This window comes from Pituophis catenifer, unplaced genomic scaffold (assembly GCF_029215685.1).
Source record: "Pituophis catenifer annectens isolate HBS135680 unplaced genomic scaffold, rPitCat1.0.hap2 SCAF_3, whole genome shotgun sequence".
In the NCBI taxonomy this organism is placed as follows: domain Eukaryota; kingdom Metazoa; phylum Chordata; class Lepidosauria; order Squamata; family Colubridae; genus Pituophis; species Pituophis catenifer.
The window spans coordinates 116,319,202-116,340,303 of record NW_027256883.1 but is presented as its reverse complement, the minus strand read 5'-3'; the positions used below and the strand labels follow the sequence as shown (position 1 = coordinate 116,340,303).

Genomic DNA, 21,102 nt, shown 5'->3' with positions numbered 1-21,102 from the left:
ACATGTCTAGGATATTATTTCAATCTATATAGCTTGGTGTATTAAGATAATTGGGACTTGCTTTCAAAAACAGTATTTAAGGTTTCTTCACCAAATGGAATTTGTTCCCCAGTTCCTGTTTCTTCTGACTATTCCAACCTCCTAATTCCAGATGTTATAAACTATATTAAATTATTGTAGCTAAGCCTCAAGTCTTTACTTACTTCCATTTACCAATGGTTGATTTTCCAATGAAACACTACTGATTTCTAATCCAAGTTATATGTAGTACGGGGCTGTCAAACTTGCGGCCCAAGGGCCAGATGTGTCATACCCTGGCCATGCCCACGACTGGTTTAGCAAAGGGAAAAATGTCCCGATACATGACGATGCCATTATGATGCGAGTTTGACACCCCTGATGTAGTGGATGCTCTGAAATATCAGCACAGGAGTCCAACTGTAATTAAACATTTCTAGAATGACAATACTTAGCTTTACAGAAATCAAGGGGATAGCTGTAACTTATTTGCATACTTAGGACTTCATAAAACACATTCTGAGCACATAGCCATAAATGTGAAGTGAATTTCAAGTGAAACAATCAAATGTATGTCTTCCTTGCAATGTCCTCATGCACAGAGAATGTCAGGCCAACAGATAGGATGTAACACTTTTTTAATCTAAATTTGAAATTAAAATGTTTGAAATGAATCTATAATAGTATGGAATCTCCTTCCATTAAAACATGACAAATGATACCAGTGAAAAAGTAACAACAGTATTCATTAAAAAATAGCAAACAGATTTAAGACATTTTTACTATAAAAAGAGACACGCACAAATTAAATACCTTCCCCCTCTACAACCTTGAAACCTTCCCCCCATTGTTAGCATACAAAGTTGGTTTCCAGTCAGGTAAAAACTTTGCTCTTGTAAAAGTAGGAAAAATGTTTGCAATTATGTAATTCTAGTTTATTCGGGGAGATGGAACAGAATCTTTTGCACACTCACTCAGGATTCCTGGGCATGTGGACATCTTTCCACACAAATGCACAACAATTATTTGGATAATTAGTTATGCTGAGTAGATGGCGATAAATTGGCCACAAGAATTCCTTGTTGTCCCAATATAAGAACCGCACAGTGGACAGCAGGAGAGGAAGACAGGCCAGTTTTTGTTTCAGCTTGCCATGAGCATCCACTGAGATCACCTGTTTTCCTTCTCCCTGTCTCTTGACCAGTGCTGTATGGTTGCATAGTTCCCACAGCCATAGCATTTGATGTCTAACTTTTGCAATTTTTGAGTGACCTCTTTGGTGATTGAGCTGCAAGGAAGAGGGGATTTCAAGAAACTGTAGTTATGACAGCTACAAATTCAGTAGGTCAAGAGAAGCAGGCAGGTGGGCATTATGTATTGAGACTGTTTGCAGGGAATGGGCTAATAAAATATACATAACTGCATCTGCAAGCTTCATGATCAAAAAGTCTGCACAACTCAATTTCAAATTACAATATGCTGGGGAAGAAGAGGGGTAGAGCTATGCCATTATCATTAGAATATTGCTCTGGGAATGGGTAATATAAAGATTTAAAAATTACTCCACCTGTAAAGTAGTGATTTACATGAGGAGTAAAAGCTAATATTGTCAGAGAGATTTAAAAATCCCTTCACCGTGGTCTTAATTCTAACTCTGTCTTCTTCCAGGAAGTGGAAACACACATTCATATACAAACATGTATACAAATAAGGCCAAACCATGGATTAATCTTTCTTTAAGTGTGATCATCAAACAAAGTTGCTAAAAACAGCAAGGAAGACCAATAAATTACAGAGGTTTAAACTTTTTAGGTAGCTGGATCATAGGTTTATTTTGCTTGGTGAGAAGAAAACCAGTCTTTCAAATGTTTCAGTTAATTGAAGGACTTAGAGCCATCCTCTGTTCTTGATTTCCAAAAGGACCGATTCATAGCACTGTCTAACAGTATGTTCCAGTTGAATTAGTTGGCCACATCCAACTGATAGCCGTGTTCTGGGGAGGAAATGAGAAAATGTAGGATTGAGGAAAAAAATGCAATCTGCTAAGTCTAGCCCAGTCCCCTCTGTTATGACTTTCTGTAGCAGTTTTTCAAAATGCACAAGATTATTTTCTTCTAAGGGTTGGACTAGCTTCCATTGTGGGTATTGATTTAAAGTACTCTTTATAGCCTTTAAAGCTCTAAGCAGCATGTTATATCTGGAGGAATGTCACTTTCAATATGAAGGTATCTGTATCTTTCAAGAAACTTTGTTCTACAGATCTTGACAACTTCTGCAGTGCATCGAGTGAAGATATAGGAAAAGGATCTACAGCGCAGTACTCCCTCCTAAGGAAGGACCGACATATAAACTGTCAGCTGCTTGCCAAGTGACAGTCACCATTTTACTTTCAGCAGGCTTCCAGCTTGCTGGGGAGATAAATTTTGATCAAGGCTGCCTTACTATTTGGCATAATGTATTGGTCTTTATCGGTGGCTATTAGTTACCACAATGTATGTTTTTGGGGAGAGACCAGGGGCGGGTTTCAAAACCTGTTGCTACTGGTTCGCTCGTGGGTGTGCGCGCACTCAAGCACATGCGTGACGCTTCTGCGCATTGGGCAGAGCCTCCCACCGCCCCCACTATTTGTTCGCCCGATTCGGTGTAAACCAGTAGCAACCCACCACTGGGAGAGACTAACTTTTATGAGGACTTTATGTTAAGATTCTTTGGAATTTATTATCACATAAATGAATATTGAAACTTGGAATAAAGAAATCATGCTTAATCACACTCTTTTATTAGAAACTGCATCAAGTATATCTTGTATGCTTTGGAATTGGAATTTCTCAAAATTGCAATTTAAAGATATTTGTAAGGAAAGCAATAATGACAAGATATATTAAACAAACTGTTATATGGGTGTCATAGTATCTTTCCTTTTTAAATACTGCTGACATCCGTTTAGCATTCCATCAGATTAGGTAAAAATGTACATCTGGGCATATAAAAATGCAAATCTCACCAGTGAGCCATTATTTCTACATACCGTACTTATTACTTCCTTTTCCAAAAATAGCACATCCCCACTTTTTTAGAATTGTTAATGTAATGTTAGAATTAGTTACATAGCAAACTATTTTTTTCTCTCAGAATGCATCATTTTGGATCTCCTAGATTAGACTGTCATTTTTTCAGAAGTGTTCCTTCTAGAACAGGAAGTAATTCATAGTATTTTAGATGTGATACTACTGTTCCTTAAATAAATGCATGCACTCAACATGATTTAATAATGTTAAAGGGGGATTATCAATCCATTTTAAAGATCTTGTCTAGAAAATGAATTAAACTTCTAGTTCTTTCATTTGATACACCCTCCCTTCCCATCAAAAAGTCACTTTTTCATCAATGGAAAACCAATCTCTTTATATCAGGTGAATGACCACAATTCACAAATACTACTTACCTTCCAGTTTCCTTAGCATATGAAACTACCTTAGCATATTCATTCATGTTATCAGTATAGAAGTCACTGTCATATAAGACATAGGGTACAGTCTCTGCTACATTCCAGTGATTATTAGAACAAAATTATAAACCCATGACAAATTTAAAATTATCCCAGAATCTGGAAGTTACTATTGAATAATTATGTCCTGGACTAGACAATTATTTCCCCAGATCTTCATCTCAGTAAGGATCAAGATTCAGCCCTACAGATATGCCATCAAATTAAACTAGATAATTATCTATGTTGTAGCCAGACCTCTGATGAAAACATGGGATGGGGAGATTCATTCAAGAATTATATGACTGTATTTGATTTCTGCCCAGAATCCTCAAAATTGATTTCAGACATCATTAAGAAAATAATTACATTTTTAGGATGAAATTAATTACCTTGGTCACCAGTGGCAAGATTCAAATTTTTTTACTACTGGTTCTGTGGGCATGGCTTGGTGGGTGTGGCTTGGTGGGCATGGCAGGGGAAGGATACTGTAAAATCTCCATTCCCACCCCACTCCAGCGGAAGGTTACTGCAAAATCCCCATTCCCACCCCACACCAGGGGAAGGTTACTGCAAAATTCCCACTTCCTCCTGATCAGCTGGGACTCAGGAGGCAGAGAAAAGATGGGGGCGGGGCCAGTCAGAGGTGGTATTTATCGGTTCTCTGAACTACTCAAAATTTCTGCTACCGGTTGTCCAGAACTGGTCAGAACCTGCTGAAACCCACCTCTGTTGGTCACCCAAAATATGCACTAGCCTTATCTATATCAGGAAATCGTGCGAGGCACTTTTGAAAACAGCACTAGCAAAAAATCAGCCTTCCCAAATATAACGATCTCAAGGCACCGTGAAACCCAAAAAGGTGACATATGCATAGTGTACATATATCCTTTTTACCTTTGGGCTTGCTATTATTGCAACAATAACTTTTATGAGCTTTTTTAATTTAAAAAGGTACCGTCTGACAATTGCTAACACAGGATGTCATGTAAAGCCTCTTGGTCTGAAACATTCTGTGCTCTTCTGATTTCATTCTCTGCTTTTATATATTTTTGGACAGTTTTCCTATGTTGTTATATTTTAATTATGGGTTGTTTTATTGTTGTATTTGATTTCATTAAGTCTAACAAACTAGAATTAGAATTGGCCAAGTGTGATTAGACACACAAGGAATTTGACTCTGATACTTAAGCTCTCAGTGTACATACAATAGATCCTTAAAATAATGATAATCATCAAAACAATTGGAAAAGAAAAAATATTCTTCCTAATATATTTACTTTCTTCAAGCTACACTGATACTCTTTTTTTCTCTTAATGATTTAATATTAAAAAGTTATATAGGTAGTCCTCACCTTACGATTGGTAGCTTAGCTACCGATCAAAGTTACGATCCATCCAAAAAAGGAAAATTACAACCTGGATTCGTACTTTGGAATGTTGGGCTCCCTCCTCTATCATGTGATCGGACTTTGGGTACTTAGCATCACGGCCACATTTATGGCCATTTGCATCATCCTGAAGTCACATGACGGCATATTACAACTGTTTTGCTAAAAACCAGCACTTATTTCTGGATTTTGGTTTTTTTTTTTTTTTTTTTTTGCAAAACTACACTCATAGTGAACCATTGGATCATTTAACACTCAGGGGATTTGCTTACCGTATTTTTTGGCGTATAAGACGCACTTTTTCCCCCCAAAAAAGAGGGTGAAAATCTGGGTGTGTCTTATACTCCGAATGTAGCCCTGCCCAGCTTCTCAAACGGAGGTTTCAGAGGCTGAAAAAAGCATCAGAAACGAAGCTTCAGTAAAGAAGCCCCCAAACAGAGCTTTAGAAAAGAAGCCCCCAAACAGAGCTTCAGAGGCTTTTTTCCTGAAGCTCTGTTTCGGAGGCTTTCAGAAGCAGGGAAAAAAGTTTTTTCTGAAACGGAGTTTCAGAGGCAGAAAAAAAAAAAAGCAAAAAAAAAAAAGCAAGGCCAGAGCTCACAAGCAAGGAACCTGTTGCTAAAATTCACCTCTGGGAACAGCTGATTGGGGGTATTCCGGGAGGCCAATCCACCTGCCAATCAGCTTTTTTCTTATTTTCCTCTCCAAAAACTAAGGTGCGTCTTATACTCCGGTGTGTCTTATACTCTGAAAAATAAGGTAATACCCATGTTCACTTAATGCCCAAGAAGTCTGCTTATTGCCTATGGCATTTGCTTAATATCTGTGAAGTAGGTTCCATTACAGTTGTATGTTGAGGCTACTTCTAATGCTCCAAAGTAGCTGCACAGAAAAAAATATAGCTGCTAATTGTTTGCTAATTTAGGCCAATATACCATCATGAATTTGGAAAAGGAATCAGATTATTTGATAAGCATAAGAAACTTCTCTGAAACAGTCTTGGGAAATTTATATAAATTTAATAAACAAACAAGCAAACAAATATGCAACAGGTAGTTCAAGAGTATATAATATTCATATTTAATTATAGACTTTTAAATGTTTGTTAAAATGCTATTTTACCCTCTAAGTAATAGGATTAACAAAAACAGATTTTGCATAGACTGTTGCATGGGAAGGTTATGAAAAACATTTAATATTTATTTATTTTTGTTCGTTTTTTAAAAAAGCTTACCTGTATATTTCTTGGGAAATACAGTCATAAAGTTCCTCAGCAGTAAATTTTGTACTATTATTTACCTATGAATTAAAAAGACACCAACTTACTAATGTAGGAAAACTCATTCTCAAATACTAATGTTATATACTGGAAACTGTTTGTTGTTGTAATAAAAACAAATAAAAGCTTCAAATTCGTTAAAAAATTAACTCTTATGAATTGCCCCACAAATCTTATACCAGTATTAACACTGTAGACAGCAACATCTGTAGCAAAAGAATTTGATGGAAGACAATTTTAGCGAACCCTGAGAGTTTGAAAAAGCTTCCCCTTTCTGATAATCTTAATGCATGTGCAAATGCTGTTTGCAGTGGGAAAAGAATGGTTTAGTCAAGATTGTGGGAGGATCTTATATAAGCTTTTGTCAGGTGTGAAGGATCAGGGCCATATGTTAAGTTGCAGCACAGATTTATTCAAGCCTATGCAGAAGAATCTAGTCTAGTAACAGTCAGCACTAAATTGATGCTAGATAAGAGTCAACAGAATTCAAAAGGGCCTCGACTTGGATTTTTTGTGCAAGAACTTTAAACTGATGACGAGTTTAACTCTGCCTATTCTTCGTCTACAGCTTTGACTAGTATATCAGTGCTAAGCCAGACATGCATTTTATTAGTTACTATGTAACTATGTAACTTCCTCCCCATATATTTTTGCTCTGTTTGAACCAGAGCAATTCTTTTGTACCCAAGGGACATTGGGGGAGAACTTTTTAAGGCCTGATTTGAACACAGAGGATATGGCCTGTCATGATATGAACTCATAAGAGGGAATTTAATTTAATCATTCAGAGCAAAATGGGTGCCTTAAGTTTTGCATATTTAAAATACTTATTTTTCTGCTTAACCTTGCCCAAATGATTAATAATTTTGTCTTGTCAAATTTGAGGATACTTTGTACAGCCAATGAGTCACCAACCCTGACCCATTTATGACTTGATAACCAAAATGGCATTTTCATTTGACTACAATTCAACAGGTACAATATATCTCTATACATTATGAATTCAACAAATTCATAATACATAGTGAAGTGCATTTAAATAATTGTGTAGGCCTTTCCAAAGTACATACATAAACCTTTATATTTTTAAAAAATATGTACCAGACTGCTTTGAAATCTTTACCCAAAATTTCTGTCTTTTCTATCATAGACAATTTAACAACAACAAACATACCAAATACTTGAAAGTTAAATAACTCACCTCATTATTAGTTAAGAATCTATACAAGGCCCAAACATCTTGAAAGCTACTATTTGGCACTAAGATTCTGGAAAAAAAGAAACAGATATAGAAAATTAAAGGATTTTTAACACACTAATGTTAACAATGTTATGGCATACCCCCTTTCCCGACAATTTTATACACATATAAAAATAGATATGAGATTTAAATTCTAAAACCTAACCTGATCCCAGAAAACACTAGTAAGAAGATGAAAAGGTAACTGTACATATTTATACTGGTCTACCCTTATGTTGCTTCTGTTGGGCAAGAAATAAATATATCACTTTTATTATATTTTAATCTCTGTATCATCTATGTGTCAAACTGGGTGATCTGCCATTGACCACTAGACTTGTGCGGACAAACTAAGTAGCACAGCTCAGAGCAGCCCAGAGTGGTTTCACTCTGCCAGTGCAAGGCTAATCAGTATTATTTTCACAATTATCATCTCTAATTGTTTGTGTCTTACTTGAGGACACCAAACCACAAACTGAACTTGGCTCAGGCTCTGTGCAATGTAAAAATTGGATAGCCTGTTCAGTAACTATTAACAAGCAGAACCACTAATTATATTTGTAGGGGGCTGATCAATCCTAAAAAGAAGGAAGTTAAAAAGCAGTTGTCTGTTTGAGGGCAAAAGGGGGATTTAGGAAATAGCTGATGGAGAGGCAGGATCTAGTTAAAACAAGCAGTCCTGGATTGCTGTTTAAGAGCTAATTCCTTAAATGCTGCAAATTGGTCTTAAGTAATAGTCTCAACATCTTTTTTACATCATGGCGACCAAAACTGGATGCAGTATTCCAAGTGTGGCTTTACCAAAGCATTATAAACTGGTATTAACACTTCACATGATCTTGATTCTATCCCTCTGTTTATGCAGCCTAGAACTATGCTGGCTTTTTTGGCAGCTACTACACACTGCTGGCTCATATTTAAACGGTTGTCCACTAGGATTCCAAGATCCCTCTCACAGTTACTACTATTGAGCAAGGTACCACATATACTGTACCTGTGCATTTTGTTTTTCTTGCCTAAATGCCTAAAAACCTTACTTTTTTCACCATTGAATTTCATTTTGTTAGATAGCACCCAATGTTCAAGTCTGTCAAGATCCTTTTGTATCTTAAACCTATCTTCTGGAGTGTTGGCTATTCCTGCCAGCTTGGTGTCATCTGCAAATTTGATGAGTTCCCCATCTATCTCCTCGTCCAAGTCATTGATGAAGATGTTGACGAGTACTGGGCCTAAAACAGAGCCTTGGGGTACTCCACTGCATACTTCCTTCCATGTAGATGCAGTTCCATTGAGGACTACATGTTGAGGAATTGAAAGCTGTTTGAATGTAAGTTGTGCATGTGAGATAAGGAAGCTAAAAGCCAAGTTAACTTGACAGGGTAATAGAAGGCAAGTGGTGAAGATTAATTCAAACTACCTCCTTCTGGAAAAGACAGAGCAATTATCCCCGCAAATGGTTATAAATAAGAGAGGGATGTGGATCAGGATGCTAAAGCAAAGCATGTTGGATTGCAAAAATGGCTGGACTGGGAAATGAACCCCAGGAAAAAAGACTGGCATTATAGAAACTGCTCGGAAGTGTCTAAGAATTGTAAACAATTGTGGAAAGTAGTACCGTAGACAACTCCAAGATGCTTCCTCCCAAAATCAGGACAATGGAAGGACAAAGCCACATATATATTAGATCAGGGGTTCCCAACCCACGGCCCACTACCAGGCCGTGGCCTATTCACGTGAGCGACGGACCAGTGTGCTTACTACTCAACTTGCTCTAGCAGTGGGCCTTGTGCAAGTTGAGCTGCACATGCATGCACCTGCCAGCCGCTCACATGGCCTGGTTCTCTCCCCACCCCCCCAACTGGACAGCCAAGCCTTAAAGGCTGGGCGCCACTGTATTAAATATCTGAGCCTGAACTACTGAGATAGCTGAGAAAGATACCATGAACATTTTAGAAGAGATTGAGACCTGTCTCACCTGCTACATGTGCAGCTTGGCAAGATTTACAGAAACAACACTCATTGTCTAAGTCTTATCAGTTTTCTGATAGGGATAATTGTTGTTTGGGTTACTATGTGATTCTAACTGAAGTGAATGCATTCCTGTAATATTTAATAGCAATGAGCTAAGTTTCCAAGGATTCCCCATTTCAAGAACTCGTTCCTGAAGCCTGTATATGAATCCCAGAATTATGTAGCATATTTGCATGGCAGTAGGTATAGAAAATAAGTAGAGCCAAGAGAACAAGTACAGGATACATCACATGCTATTCAATATACTTGTTGATATGCAAAGGTTATGTTTAATGGCCCTGTCATGTAACATCTTGCCTTATGTGATGTTAGTATCACTGTATCAAAAATGGACAACCTATGGCACTTGGCTATTTTATCTAGAATCTAGAGAATCCTAAAAATCTTCACCATTGCTTCACATTCATTATGTGATCAGTTACTGCTCTCTAATGGCTATTCATGTTTTTCAAATGGCTGAGAAAACACTAGGTTATATCAGAGCCACACACACTATTCAGTTCATGGATACTCACTGCTGAATTCCAGCAAGAATTTCATTCACTGTGCTCATTAATTTCTGCAGACCCATAAAAGCTTCTTGAAATGAAGACATATCCGAAGTTGGGGGTATTGCACTAAGGTCTACTTTTTGGAAAATTTCAAAACTATAAAAAACAAAAGAGTAATGTTAAAAAAATAATTACAAATTAACATGGACTCATTTTCCCCCACTGCAATCCAATCCCACCAAATTTGCCAAAAACTAACGTATACAGACATGAGATTTGTTCATAACTGATGATCCCTAACCCAACACTATCACCTCTGTCTAAACCACAGCAATCAAGAGACTTCCTTCCAAAGTATTAAGGCCTAAATGATATCACACACTTTAAGATTTCAGTCAAAACAAAGTGTCTAGGGGAAGGAAAATATTTTAATGATGGCATGTTGCCAGGGTATGCTTGTGCTATAGTAGATATAAATGGGGGAAAGCCCCAATGGCTGGTTAAAAAGGAAAAAAAATCATTCTTGGAATGATGAGTTCATTATGTGTGAAATCATTTGCAAAATTATAGAAAGCAAACCACTCTTTCCAATAATTAAATAGCAATTTTGTGGCAGAGACCCTTGTAGGCAGTGAGTTGGACCAGAAACACAAAAAGACAGAAACACAAACACAGTGAGGTAGACTGTAATGGAAAGCAAATACTGGACTCTCCAATATGTAAAGGACCTGCTGAAGTTTATTCTTCCCAGTCCCCTGTGTAGTCAGGGATGGGGATTGAAAAAAAAGAGAGAGAATTTAGAGTTTCACCAGTCTAAGCCCAAAATTCAAAGTAAAACTCAAAATATCTAACCAAGAAGTAAATGAACCTGGAAGCAGTGGTTTTAGACTCAGCTGTGAACATATAAGCAAATCCTTAGTTGAGAACTCACCAGCCCCTTTCTAAGAAAGGCTTTCCAGCATGAGAAACCAGCTCCCTTCTCTGCCTGGGTAATGAGATGAGTCCTAGTCAGTTCAGAAGAATAAGGGGGTTGGTATACAGGGCCCTAATAAGGGTAATTTAGCAAGTGTTTTCTCTGTAAGCTTATTTTTGTCATTCTCCGACATATCCTTCAACCATCTTCTCCAATATCCCACCCCACCCTCTTGCCCTTTTTTAAGAACAGCCTTTATGTTTAGTAGGTCTGAATCTGCAGACACAGGACCTACTAAATCCTATGTCATACTTTGGTGTAGAGACTTACTCAGAAGGAAGCAGCTGCTTTCAAGACGGTTTTTAAAACTACAGTAGTTAATATTACATGAATCAATATGCAGTCTATTGGTGGCAACACGATATGCAGAAATATTATTGATACAGTGTCATTCCTGTACCTGGCACTTTACTAAATTACACAAGAAAATATTAGGCAGGTCCCACCCACAAAGAATTCACAGTTCATGCTCAGCAGTGGAACATGTTTGCAAGAAGACATGACATACACGAACTTCTTAAATCCTGTAAGGAAAGTTTTATATTAGACTTTATTTAAAAGGATACTGATTTGTTTTAGTAAACATTGTTTTAGCAAATGGTACCTGAACACATTGATTCTGTTCCATACATTTTCAAGGACGGACCAAATTTCCATATGCCTATTTTCTTGTGCTGGAGGCTCTGTTAATGGAGACTTAGCTCCTGTCTGACTGTGTTCTGACAAAATCACATCTTCCATTTTTTCACATGTATCATTTCCCAAATTAGATTTCAGGGCATCTTTAGAATTTTCTCCTGTACTTGACTCCATCTTAGGAAAACACAACAAAGAAGCAGTAAGAGTACTGCACATAGTAAATGTGCAGCTGTCAATTACAAATATTTGAGGAATGCCACATAATAATCATCATGAAGTTTTGTTTCTTCCTGCCTTCACAAAAAATATGTAGCTCAGTTTTTCTTCACTGGTGATTTGAAATAGTTATATATAATTTCATAAATTATACATGGGCAGTTCATAATGCAATTTAACATTTAAAAATAATAAAACATAACAGAGAAAAAATGCTAATAGCAATTTTTTCAATTCCTAAAGATAAAATAATTTTATAAACTCACAATAGTGATTTTCTAAGACTGAATATTTTCCAGCCAGGTTCTTGCTCAGTATGCAAGCTTTTCCACCTGCTCTATTTCCAGGGCCATAAATAGAGTTCTCCTGGAGATATTCAAAAATATCTCCTGCAAATATTTCGAAATAAGGAACTCTTTACCATACATACTTTGGTAGTGATTTGGAGGAAAGATAATTTAGGGGCCTATTGTTTTCTGGCTGAAGCAACTATGGTTGAGAGGGAGCCACTTTTCTCATTGCAGTAGCAGACCCAAACCTATAAAAATATTTTTTCTCTCTGTCCTCTCAGACAATGCAAGATACCCCTTTCTTCCTCTGCTCAACTCTTAAATTTAGAATATACTTGTGGACGCAAGATACTTTCCATCAGAACAACTCTAAATTTGGCTGCTTTTCTCCTTTTCCTTATTTTTTCACAACCAGGACAGAGAAAGAGGCAAGAAGAGAAAGAAGGCACTAGAGAATGAATACAAGAGAAGCCAGTAGGCTATCTAACTGAAGAAAGGAAGAAGAAAAGATAGATGGTGGTAGTGGGGTTGTGTTGCCATAAGTGATACCTGACTTAGGAGTGGAAGCAGAGGGAAAGATGGTATATTAGAAGCATCTATGTCTCTTCCCTCTCTCCCTTCATGCTGTTATTCCAATCTGTCTTCTATTGGGAACCCACAAGGCATGAAGCAAAGAAGTCAGAGCCTGGAGCCTCTATGCCTGGAGGTTCCTTCCATATCTTCAGAGTTTGTACGTCACTGCTACTACAGAAGCCAATCCTTTTTATTCAGCAGTGAAATTTGGTTCTTGTTTTATCCACAGCAAATGCAATACTAATTTCCATTTAAAAGGAAACAATTCAGACACAACTAACTTTTTTCTCTGAATGATGATAAATGTGAATGCCATCAATCTTGTAACCAGATTTATGCACTCAAAAGGAACTATGGTTGTTAAAACTTAGCCTGACTTACCTCTTCAACAGTCTTGAGTAATTTATTCACTTGAGCTAAAGCCTGTGAAAGAAAACCATCATAGGTGGATCTTGAACTGAACATTTCCAATAACATTTTTGACTCCCGGAGGACATTCCTCAGGGTTGAATATCCAATTATTTTACCTGAGAAAGGAAGTAAAAAAGAATGTTGTTGAGATCCAAAATCCTTGCTGCTTTATTATTAAATCCCTATGAAAATGTATACTAAAATCATACGGTTATTCAAGTGTAATTGACTTTTTAAAATATGAGATGCACTTTTATAAGGCTCGAAACTGGATTAATTTCTATTATTCTGCCTTGAGTTATACAAAACTGTAGAGGACGAGAAAGAGAAAGAAGAGGAAGAGGAAGAGGAAGAGGAAGAGGAAGAGGAAGAAGAAGAAAGTTTCACGGCCTCATAGTATTGCCAAAGGATGCCATCATAACATACTAATATTGTAATAACAGCAGAAACAGAAGAGAAAAGGGCAAGGAAGATCAAAAATTGGTCAGCACAAGGTTAAAATGAATACATGGGGCTATTCTGGTGCAGAGTGCGATGGTGCGGGCAGTCTTGGGGCCCCCTAGAATGGCCCATGTTACTGCACTGGCTGCCAGTCTGCTTCTGGGTGCACTTCAAGGTGTTGGTTATTATTTATAAAGTCTTGCATGATGTGGATCCAGGTTACTTGAGGAATTGTGTCACCTGTATGGGACATGCCCATTCCACCCATACAAGTAGAGAAGGTATAGTGTGGATCCTGTCCATCAAGGAATTCCTGCTGGCAGGGTCCAGGAGAAGAGCCTTTTGTGCTGTAGCCATGGCCTTTTAATATCTCTTGAGGTGAGATTGGCTCTCACCCTCCTGACCTTCTGCAAGAGTCTGAAGACCTGGCTCTGCCAGTTGGCCAGGGGCCTTAAGGGGGCACTATCATGCTGGAGGTGGTTGATGGACTAAGAGTAAATCCCACCTCCCTGTGCATCTTGCTCCTTCCCTTGTCATGTTTTAGTTATAATTTTGTATTCTTTTAATCATAATTTTGTATTGGTGTTGTTATGGTTTTGCCACTTTTGATGTTATAGGTCAGTGGTCCCCAATCTTTGTAGCTTGGTGGCCCAGATTGGGGGAGGAGAGGGGAACCAGGCCACGCAAGCGGATGGTCAGCACATGCATATGCAGCTCAACTTGCACAAGTTGAGCTGTGTGTGCATGTCCATCAGCCTGCTGCTTCTGCAAGGAGACTTGTGCGCCCATGCATACAGGTCCACTGCTCAGGCAGCCTGGTTCCAAATAGGCCAAGGCCCAGGGGTTGGGGACCCAGAATCACCTTGTGAAAAGATGGGCTGCAATTAAATTTAATAAATAAATAATAAATAAATAAAAATAGGTGGGCATCCTTCAGGCTAACAATATCAAGTACACCGAAATCAAGAAAACATTTTAGTAGTGAATATATCAGACGAATGAAGAAAATTTTAAAGTTCAAACACTCTGGTGGAAATACCACCAAAGCAATTAACACCTGGGTAATTCCAGTAATTAGATATACAACTGGAATAATAGATTGGACTCAAGCTGAAGGAGCTCTAGAGAGGAAGAGCAGAAAAATAATGACGATAAATCATGCCCTTCTTTCAGGCAGCAAAGTTGATAGACTCTATTTACCAAGAAACATAGATGGGTGTGGAATGTTGCAAGTACACCAGATACTGTAGTTGAAGAAGAAAAAAGGGCATTGGAAAAAAATATCTGAAGGACAGGGCAGAAGATTTATCGAAGCTAATATACCATGAAGGCTTACTGAGTAGGGAAGAGTCCAAACTGGCCTAAAAAAGACCAAATGAAAAATAGAAAAGATACATGAAGGCAAAGTATTACATGGCCAGGATATCAAATGGCTAGGCCAGGGGTGGGCAGATGTGGCTCTTTTATAACCTGTGGACTTCAACTCCCAGAATTCCTGAGCCAGCTTGTCTGTCTCAGGAATTCTGGGAGTTGAAGTCCACAGGTTGTAAAAGAGCCACATTTGCCCACCCCTGGCCTAGCCATTTGATATCCTGGCCATGTAATACTGGGCTAGACCACAAAATAGACAAAGTATTAGAAAGTGAAGAAGCTAAAATACTCTGGAATTTTAGTATTCAAATAGATAAGCATAATGTCACATAACACCCCAGACTTAATAACTGTCAATAAAACAGACAAAAAAGTCTGGATTGTGGTTATTGCAACACCTGGAGATAAAAAAAAGAGAAGAGAAATATCTGGAAAAATAATAAAACACAAAGACCTGCAAATAGAAGTAGAACAACCATGGCAAAAAGAAGAAAAGGCAGTACCAATGGTGACAGGCACCTTGGATGCAATTCCAAAACATATGGAGCACCACTTGAATACCATTGGCATTAACAAAACCATCATCAATCAAGTGTAAAAAGCAACTTTACTTGGAACAGCTTACATCCTGAGGCAGTATCTTTGATATTGTTAAATTATAACATCCACCTATCCCAAGTTCTTGAGAGGGATTTAATGGGTGCACAAAAATGTGAAATCCAGACTAGACATCTGGCAGATTGTGCAACCAACCATAATCAATAATAAAAATAAAATAAAACAAGCTTTATATTTTGTAGTACTGATGACTGTGCCCTTTTGATCTAAGTAATTTTGCAAATTAATGTAAACACTCCTACCTTTACAAAGATGTGCATAGAGATATTCAATAGTTGAAAAAAGGCTTCTTGATATAAATTGTCCAAAAACAGCCATCCAGTGTTTTTTGTAACATTCCAACACATTTGCTAATGTCCAAGGGGGTTTATGATATACTACCTAAGAAAGAAAAATAATTTACTAGTCAGATTTCAATATCTTTTCTAGAAACATGCCACCTATACCAGCTAGGATACTAGTAATTATACAACTCCTCCCTATTCTGACAAACAGACAGACATATAAAATAAATGATAGAATCTGATTTTGGAATGGGGTTAATAATACCACCTAATAGAGTCTCTTCTGATACTTTATTTTCTTCTTTAAAGACAAATTGTATCAGAGGGACTTAATTTCATCCCTAGAGTATTTTACAATAGCTTGTAACCCCTCATTATATCACTATTGTGAAGCTATGAATGGTCAACAAAATGTTAAGATTTTACAAAACATGTATTATTATCAAAGACAAGATCCGAGTATGTTAAGATAAGACTATTTGTATGCCATCACACCATGTAATGCGAAAGGCAAAAATGTGGAATTGAGGATAAAATTCATCTTCCTGAGCTCTTCAGATTTTATTTAAGCTATGAAGGTGTCATTTACAAAAAATACTGACCTAAATCAGTTGTCACAGATGGCTAAAAGAAGCTGGCAGAATTTTGCCAGTCATGGAGAATCAGGAAATCTGAAGAGCATTAAACAACAAGCAAATCCAGCATTAAGAATGCAAATTTGAAATAGATGTTAAGCGATTTGCTCATTTTGCTTACGTAAACCATGGGATTCAGTTTTTCTTGGCACCCTAATTTGATAAGTTTCAGATTATCTAAAATCCAAAATACATTAAGCATGAAGACAGATTTTTGAGGAAGGTTTCAAAGGTATTACTTCTGCACAGCTGTTAGACCTTAGCATTTTAATTATTTTTAAACACATCTTTTTTAATGGCGTATGACCTTCGCAGCATTTCCATGGTCATGTGATCAAAAGTCGGGCACTTGGCAACTGACATGTATTTATGACAGTTGTACTGTCCCAGAATCATGTGAATCTCCAGACTTCCAGTAAGGCATTCTAGCATCATTTCTTGTCTTCTGTTTTTCCTAATTCTTTGCAACAACCATGATCACTACTAAGCATATTAGGGCTGGCCTAATATGAATTTTATAATGGGTGTATGTTAGTTTTTAATTTGTGGGCCAAATTTTTTATATATTTGATTTTAAATTGTTTTTAAATAATGTAAATTTATATGTGTTTTAATATGGCTGTACACCGCCCTGAGTCCTTCGGGAGAAGGGCGGTATAGAAGTCCAATAAACAAACAAACAAAACAACAAGCACATTTACTACCCCACTTGACAGAGTTTCACGTATTGTCTTGTTTTGGCCCCCAAATTTTCCCCCTCTCTACCCTACACCCAGGAAGTGAGGTTCAAAAAAATTAATAACATCTTATAGGGTGCTCTTTAATGTATGCAAATCTGAAAATTATGTGCATGCATCCAAGTTGTATCAAAGATGGATGACCAGGGCAAACAGAAGGAACAGGTCAGAAAGCAACTATTAGCCTGACCATGCTCCTTATTCCTCTCCAGATTCACACCTAATTTAGGGAATTGTATACTGGAGAAAAACAAGCAATGACAGCTAGAGCAAGAATGCGGTTAAAGATTCTTCTTCTGGTGGACAGAGCTGGCATAAATGAATCAGGCTGTGGACGGTAATTGTTCTCATTCTGCACCCACCTTGAGAAATGGATTTTGAATTAACAGCCCCAAGCTGTATAGCAACAATGGCTTATATGTGCAAAAATTCTGCTGCAAAATGGAAGCATTCTAAAGGAAGTTTCAGAAGGAGCTCTTAAAGTGACTTGAGGATAGTGTACTAGAGCCTTACATGGTAAACATGCCAACAAGATGCATTTCATACTAGAGGGAAACAGCATTTAAATATAAAATATACGATCTAAAAATATTAAACAATTTGCTGTATGCCATCAAGTGAAAATAATGTTGTGAAGTTGTTATCACAAAAAAAAAGGTGGGGGGGAGGGAAGGAACCTATCAGTCTTGTGGCTAGCAGAAACAGCCCTATCAAATGATTCTTGCCTTTTCTGCTTATAGAAGAAGCAGGATCCCTACCTGCCCCAAAATGCCACAGGAATTCCTAATAATATATAATAGGCTATAACTAAAATTGTAGTCAGAATGTACATAAGTACCTAAGAATATGTAAGAAGCACTGATGCATTACACATGACTTCCTTAATTGGAAGATCTATATTTCTTTTGAACATTGGAAAATATTCACCTCAATCCATAGATCTCCAAAAGCAATCTTCAATTCTGTTTCTAAAATAGAAGATAACACATCTCCCAAGCTTTTTTCCATATCAAAAATAATTTCTGAAAAACGATTAGTAGAACTCTTTTCAGTCTTCTTGGGGTATTTATCTGTTTGTGAGCAAAACCAAGTTTAATGTTTCAATTCAATTACAGTTCCAGTGCATTAGGGATAAACATAATGAGGCCATAAGCATCCTTTGCACATGATCCTGAGAAAAGATTCATGTGGTGAAAGGAGGTGCAGGCAGGTGCTGTTCAGACTGTTTTGTATACCAACACAACTTTTTGCTTTGAAAACTGAAATGCTTCCCAGTCCTTTTGGATGATACCCTGATAATCACACTGTACAAGCTCTTCCAAATTGAAATTAGAATTAGAATTCTTTATTGGCCAAGTGTGATTAGACACACAAGGAATTTGTCTCCGGTGCATAAGCTCTCGGTGTACATACAACAATAATGATAGATCATTATCATAGAAAACTACTATATTCAAATGATCTCTGATACTCTCCCTATTTGCATATCAAAACTCTTCAGTTAAGTTCCTCAACTTAACTGACACCAAAATATTATTTCTCCAGCCAATTCATTGCAACTAGTCTGATAAACTTTCAAATTGTTTCTTCCCTATACATAACAACTACCATTTCTTTAGTGCCTAACAGTCATTTAAAACAGCGGCCTCCAACATTTCCAGCTTTGCGGACTGGCAGCGGAGGTGGGGGGGTTAAAGGGATGGTTCCACCATGCATCTGCCATTTCTGAAGCTTGATTCTGAATGGGCCACAGCCCGGGGGGTTAGGGACCTGATTTAGAGGCACAAAAACTTTAAGTCAATTAAGTCAAGAATTTTCATCCAGCTGGAGGTAGATTTTAATGTGGCATATACTTTAGGGTAATGTTGGCATTTCATCCGTGATGATGATTTGGAAATAGTTACTCTTTTTTTAAAAAAAGCTATTTTTCAGTTTTAGATTGCAAAATCGTACATTTGCAGTATTAGGAGCACCATTTCGGCAATATTTGGATGCAGTTAGAACTAATCCCACGTAGATTTACGTTCCCCTATGACCCTGTCTCTCCCCTCCTCCCTGGCCATGTCATAAATCACATTCTCCAATTAACCACTTTGGCTGGCTGTGAAATCTAACACCCTCCTACTGATTGCGGTAAGAAAGCATGTATGGAATGTAGCTTCAGTTAGTGAAATCAATCAGCTCTATCAGTTCTCCCTCCCTCCTTCTCATGGCAACTTGAAAGCTTTGCAAGCTGACACAGAATTCAGAGGCACTTAATTGTCTTGTAAGGCAGTAGTGTTATGCAAATATATAAAGAAAAACCAACCTTTTTCCCACTTGTTATTGGAAGTATCTTCACTAATAATTGTGCCCTTTGGAGTCATTTCCTGGAATGCAGCAACAAAATCTGTTTTACCATATGCCTTTATTTCACTCACTAGGGCTTTGTTGCACAAATTTTTATCATCCCTATTAAAGAAATACAAATAAACATACCTAGTTTTGCTTTCCTGGGAAAAGGAAGACAGTTCAATGTATCCATAACGCTGAGCTATGATATAATGAATATGATTTTGGCTTAGATGATGGGTGAACATTAAATACATATATTCAATAAACTATGACTTAAAATATCTTATCTCTGTGTTACATGAGCTGGTGAATCTCTCAATACCTGTATGAAGCCATTTTAAAATAAACTTTCCACAAGCAATTGTAGAAGTTGAACTTGCAAAATTCTGTTTTCAAAGAGTTAGGATTCTGGAGGCTCTAATTGGAAAAAACTCCTCCCCCTTTACTTAGAATCCCCCAAATTCCTACATAAGCGTATACGTATCTATATGTTTGGATTGTTTGAAACAGCAATGTAGTACTTGCTCTTCAGTGAAATAGATTAGATTAACAGAGTTGGAAGGGTCCGTAAAGGTCATCTAGTCCAACTGCCCACTCAAGCAGGAGACCTTACACCATTTCTGACAAATGGCAATCCAATCTTTTCTTGAAAGTCTCAAGTGATGAAGCTCCCACAACTTCCGAAGGCAAGCTGTTCCATTGGTTGATTGTTCTCACTGTCAGAAAATTCCTCCTCATTTCTAGGTTGAATCTCTCCTTGGTCAGTTTCCATCCATTATTCCTTGTCTGGCCTCCAGGTCCTTTGGAAAATAACTTGACCCCCTCCTCTCTGTGGCAGCCCCTCAAATATTGGAACACTGCTATCATGTCTTCCCTGGTGCTTCTCTTCACTAGACTAGCCATGCCCAGTTCTTGTAATCATTCTTCATATGTTTTAGTCTCCAGTCCCCTAATCACCCTGGTTGCTCTCCTCTGCACTTTTTCTAGAGTCTCAACATCTTTTTTATCGTGACTTTTTATGGTGACCAAAACTGGATGCAGTACTCTAGGTGTGGTCTTACTAGGGTTTTATATAGTGATATTAGTATCTCACTTGATCTTGATTGTATCCCTCTGTTAATGCGACTTAGGATTTCACTGGCTTTTTTAGCTGCCGCTGCACACTGCTGGCTCATAATTAGCTGATTGTCCATTAAGACTCCAAGATCCCTCTCACAGTCACTGCTATTAAGCCTGGTTTCCCCCAGTTTATATGTGTGCTTTTGGTTTTTCTTGCCTAAATGTAAGACTTTATTTTCTCTACACTGAATTTCATTTTGTTAGATAGGGCCCAGTGTTCAAGTCTGTCAACATCCATCTGGACCTTGAGCCTATCTTTAGGGCAATGATGGCTAACCTTTTTGCTGTCACGTGCCAAAAGCGGGGGATCGCGGGGGGGGTTGCACACACGTGTGCCCACACCTATAATTCAATGCGACCCGCATGTGTGCGCGACACCCCCACTTCACCCCCCCGGCTTTTGGTACACGATGGCCCGATGGGCCTGGTAGACCCATTTTTTGCCTTCCCCAGGCTCCAAAGCCTTTCTAGGAGTTTGGGGAGGGCGAAAACGGCCTTCTCCACCCCCCCCAGAGGCCCTCCGGAAG

The 21,102-nt window shown here is 37.9% G+C and overlaps 1 protein-coding gene across 2 annotated transcripts in view; it reads right to left on the bottom strand.

The window, feature by feature from the left end:
- Positions 1-639: 639 nt before the first annotated feature.
- SWT1 (SWT1 RNA endoribonuclease homolog) overlaps positions 640-21,102 on the bottom strand; it is a 33,034-nt gene continuing 12,571 nt past the window's right edge. The window contains exons 10-19 of one of the 2 annotated variants that reach the window (XM_070940959.1): positions 19,431-19,573; positions 18,050-18,192; positions 15,709-15,847; positions 13,007-13,152; positions 11,512-11,720; positions 10,866-10,919; positions 9,959-10,090; positions 7,374-7,440; positions 6,128-6,192; positions 640-2,011 (exon numbers count right to left, since the gene is read on the bottom strand). In XM_070940959.1, coding sequence (XP_070797060.1) covers positions 1,906-2,011; positions 6,128-6,192; positions 7,374-7,440; positions 9,959-10,090; positions 10,866-10,919; positions 11,512-11,720; positions 13,007-13,152; positions 15,709-15,847; positions 18,050-18,192; positions 19,431-19,573 — 1,204 coding nt within the window. In that variant the 3' untranslated portion in view covers positions 640-1,905. The remainder of the gene's footprint in view (positions 2,012-6,127; positions 6,193-7,373; positions 7,441-9,958; positions 10,091-10,865; positions 10,920-11,511; positions 11,721-13,006; positions 13,153-15,708; positions 15,848-18,049; positions 18,193-19,430; positions 19,574-21,102) is intronic. The other variant, XM_070940960.1, reaches the window with a different exon arrangement.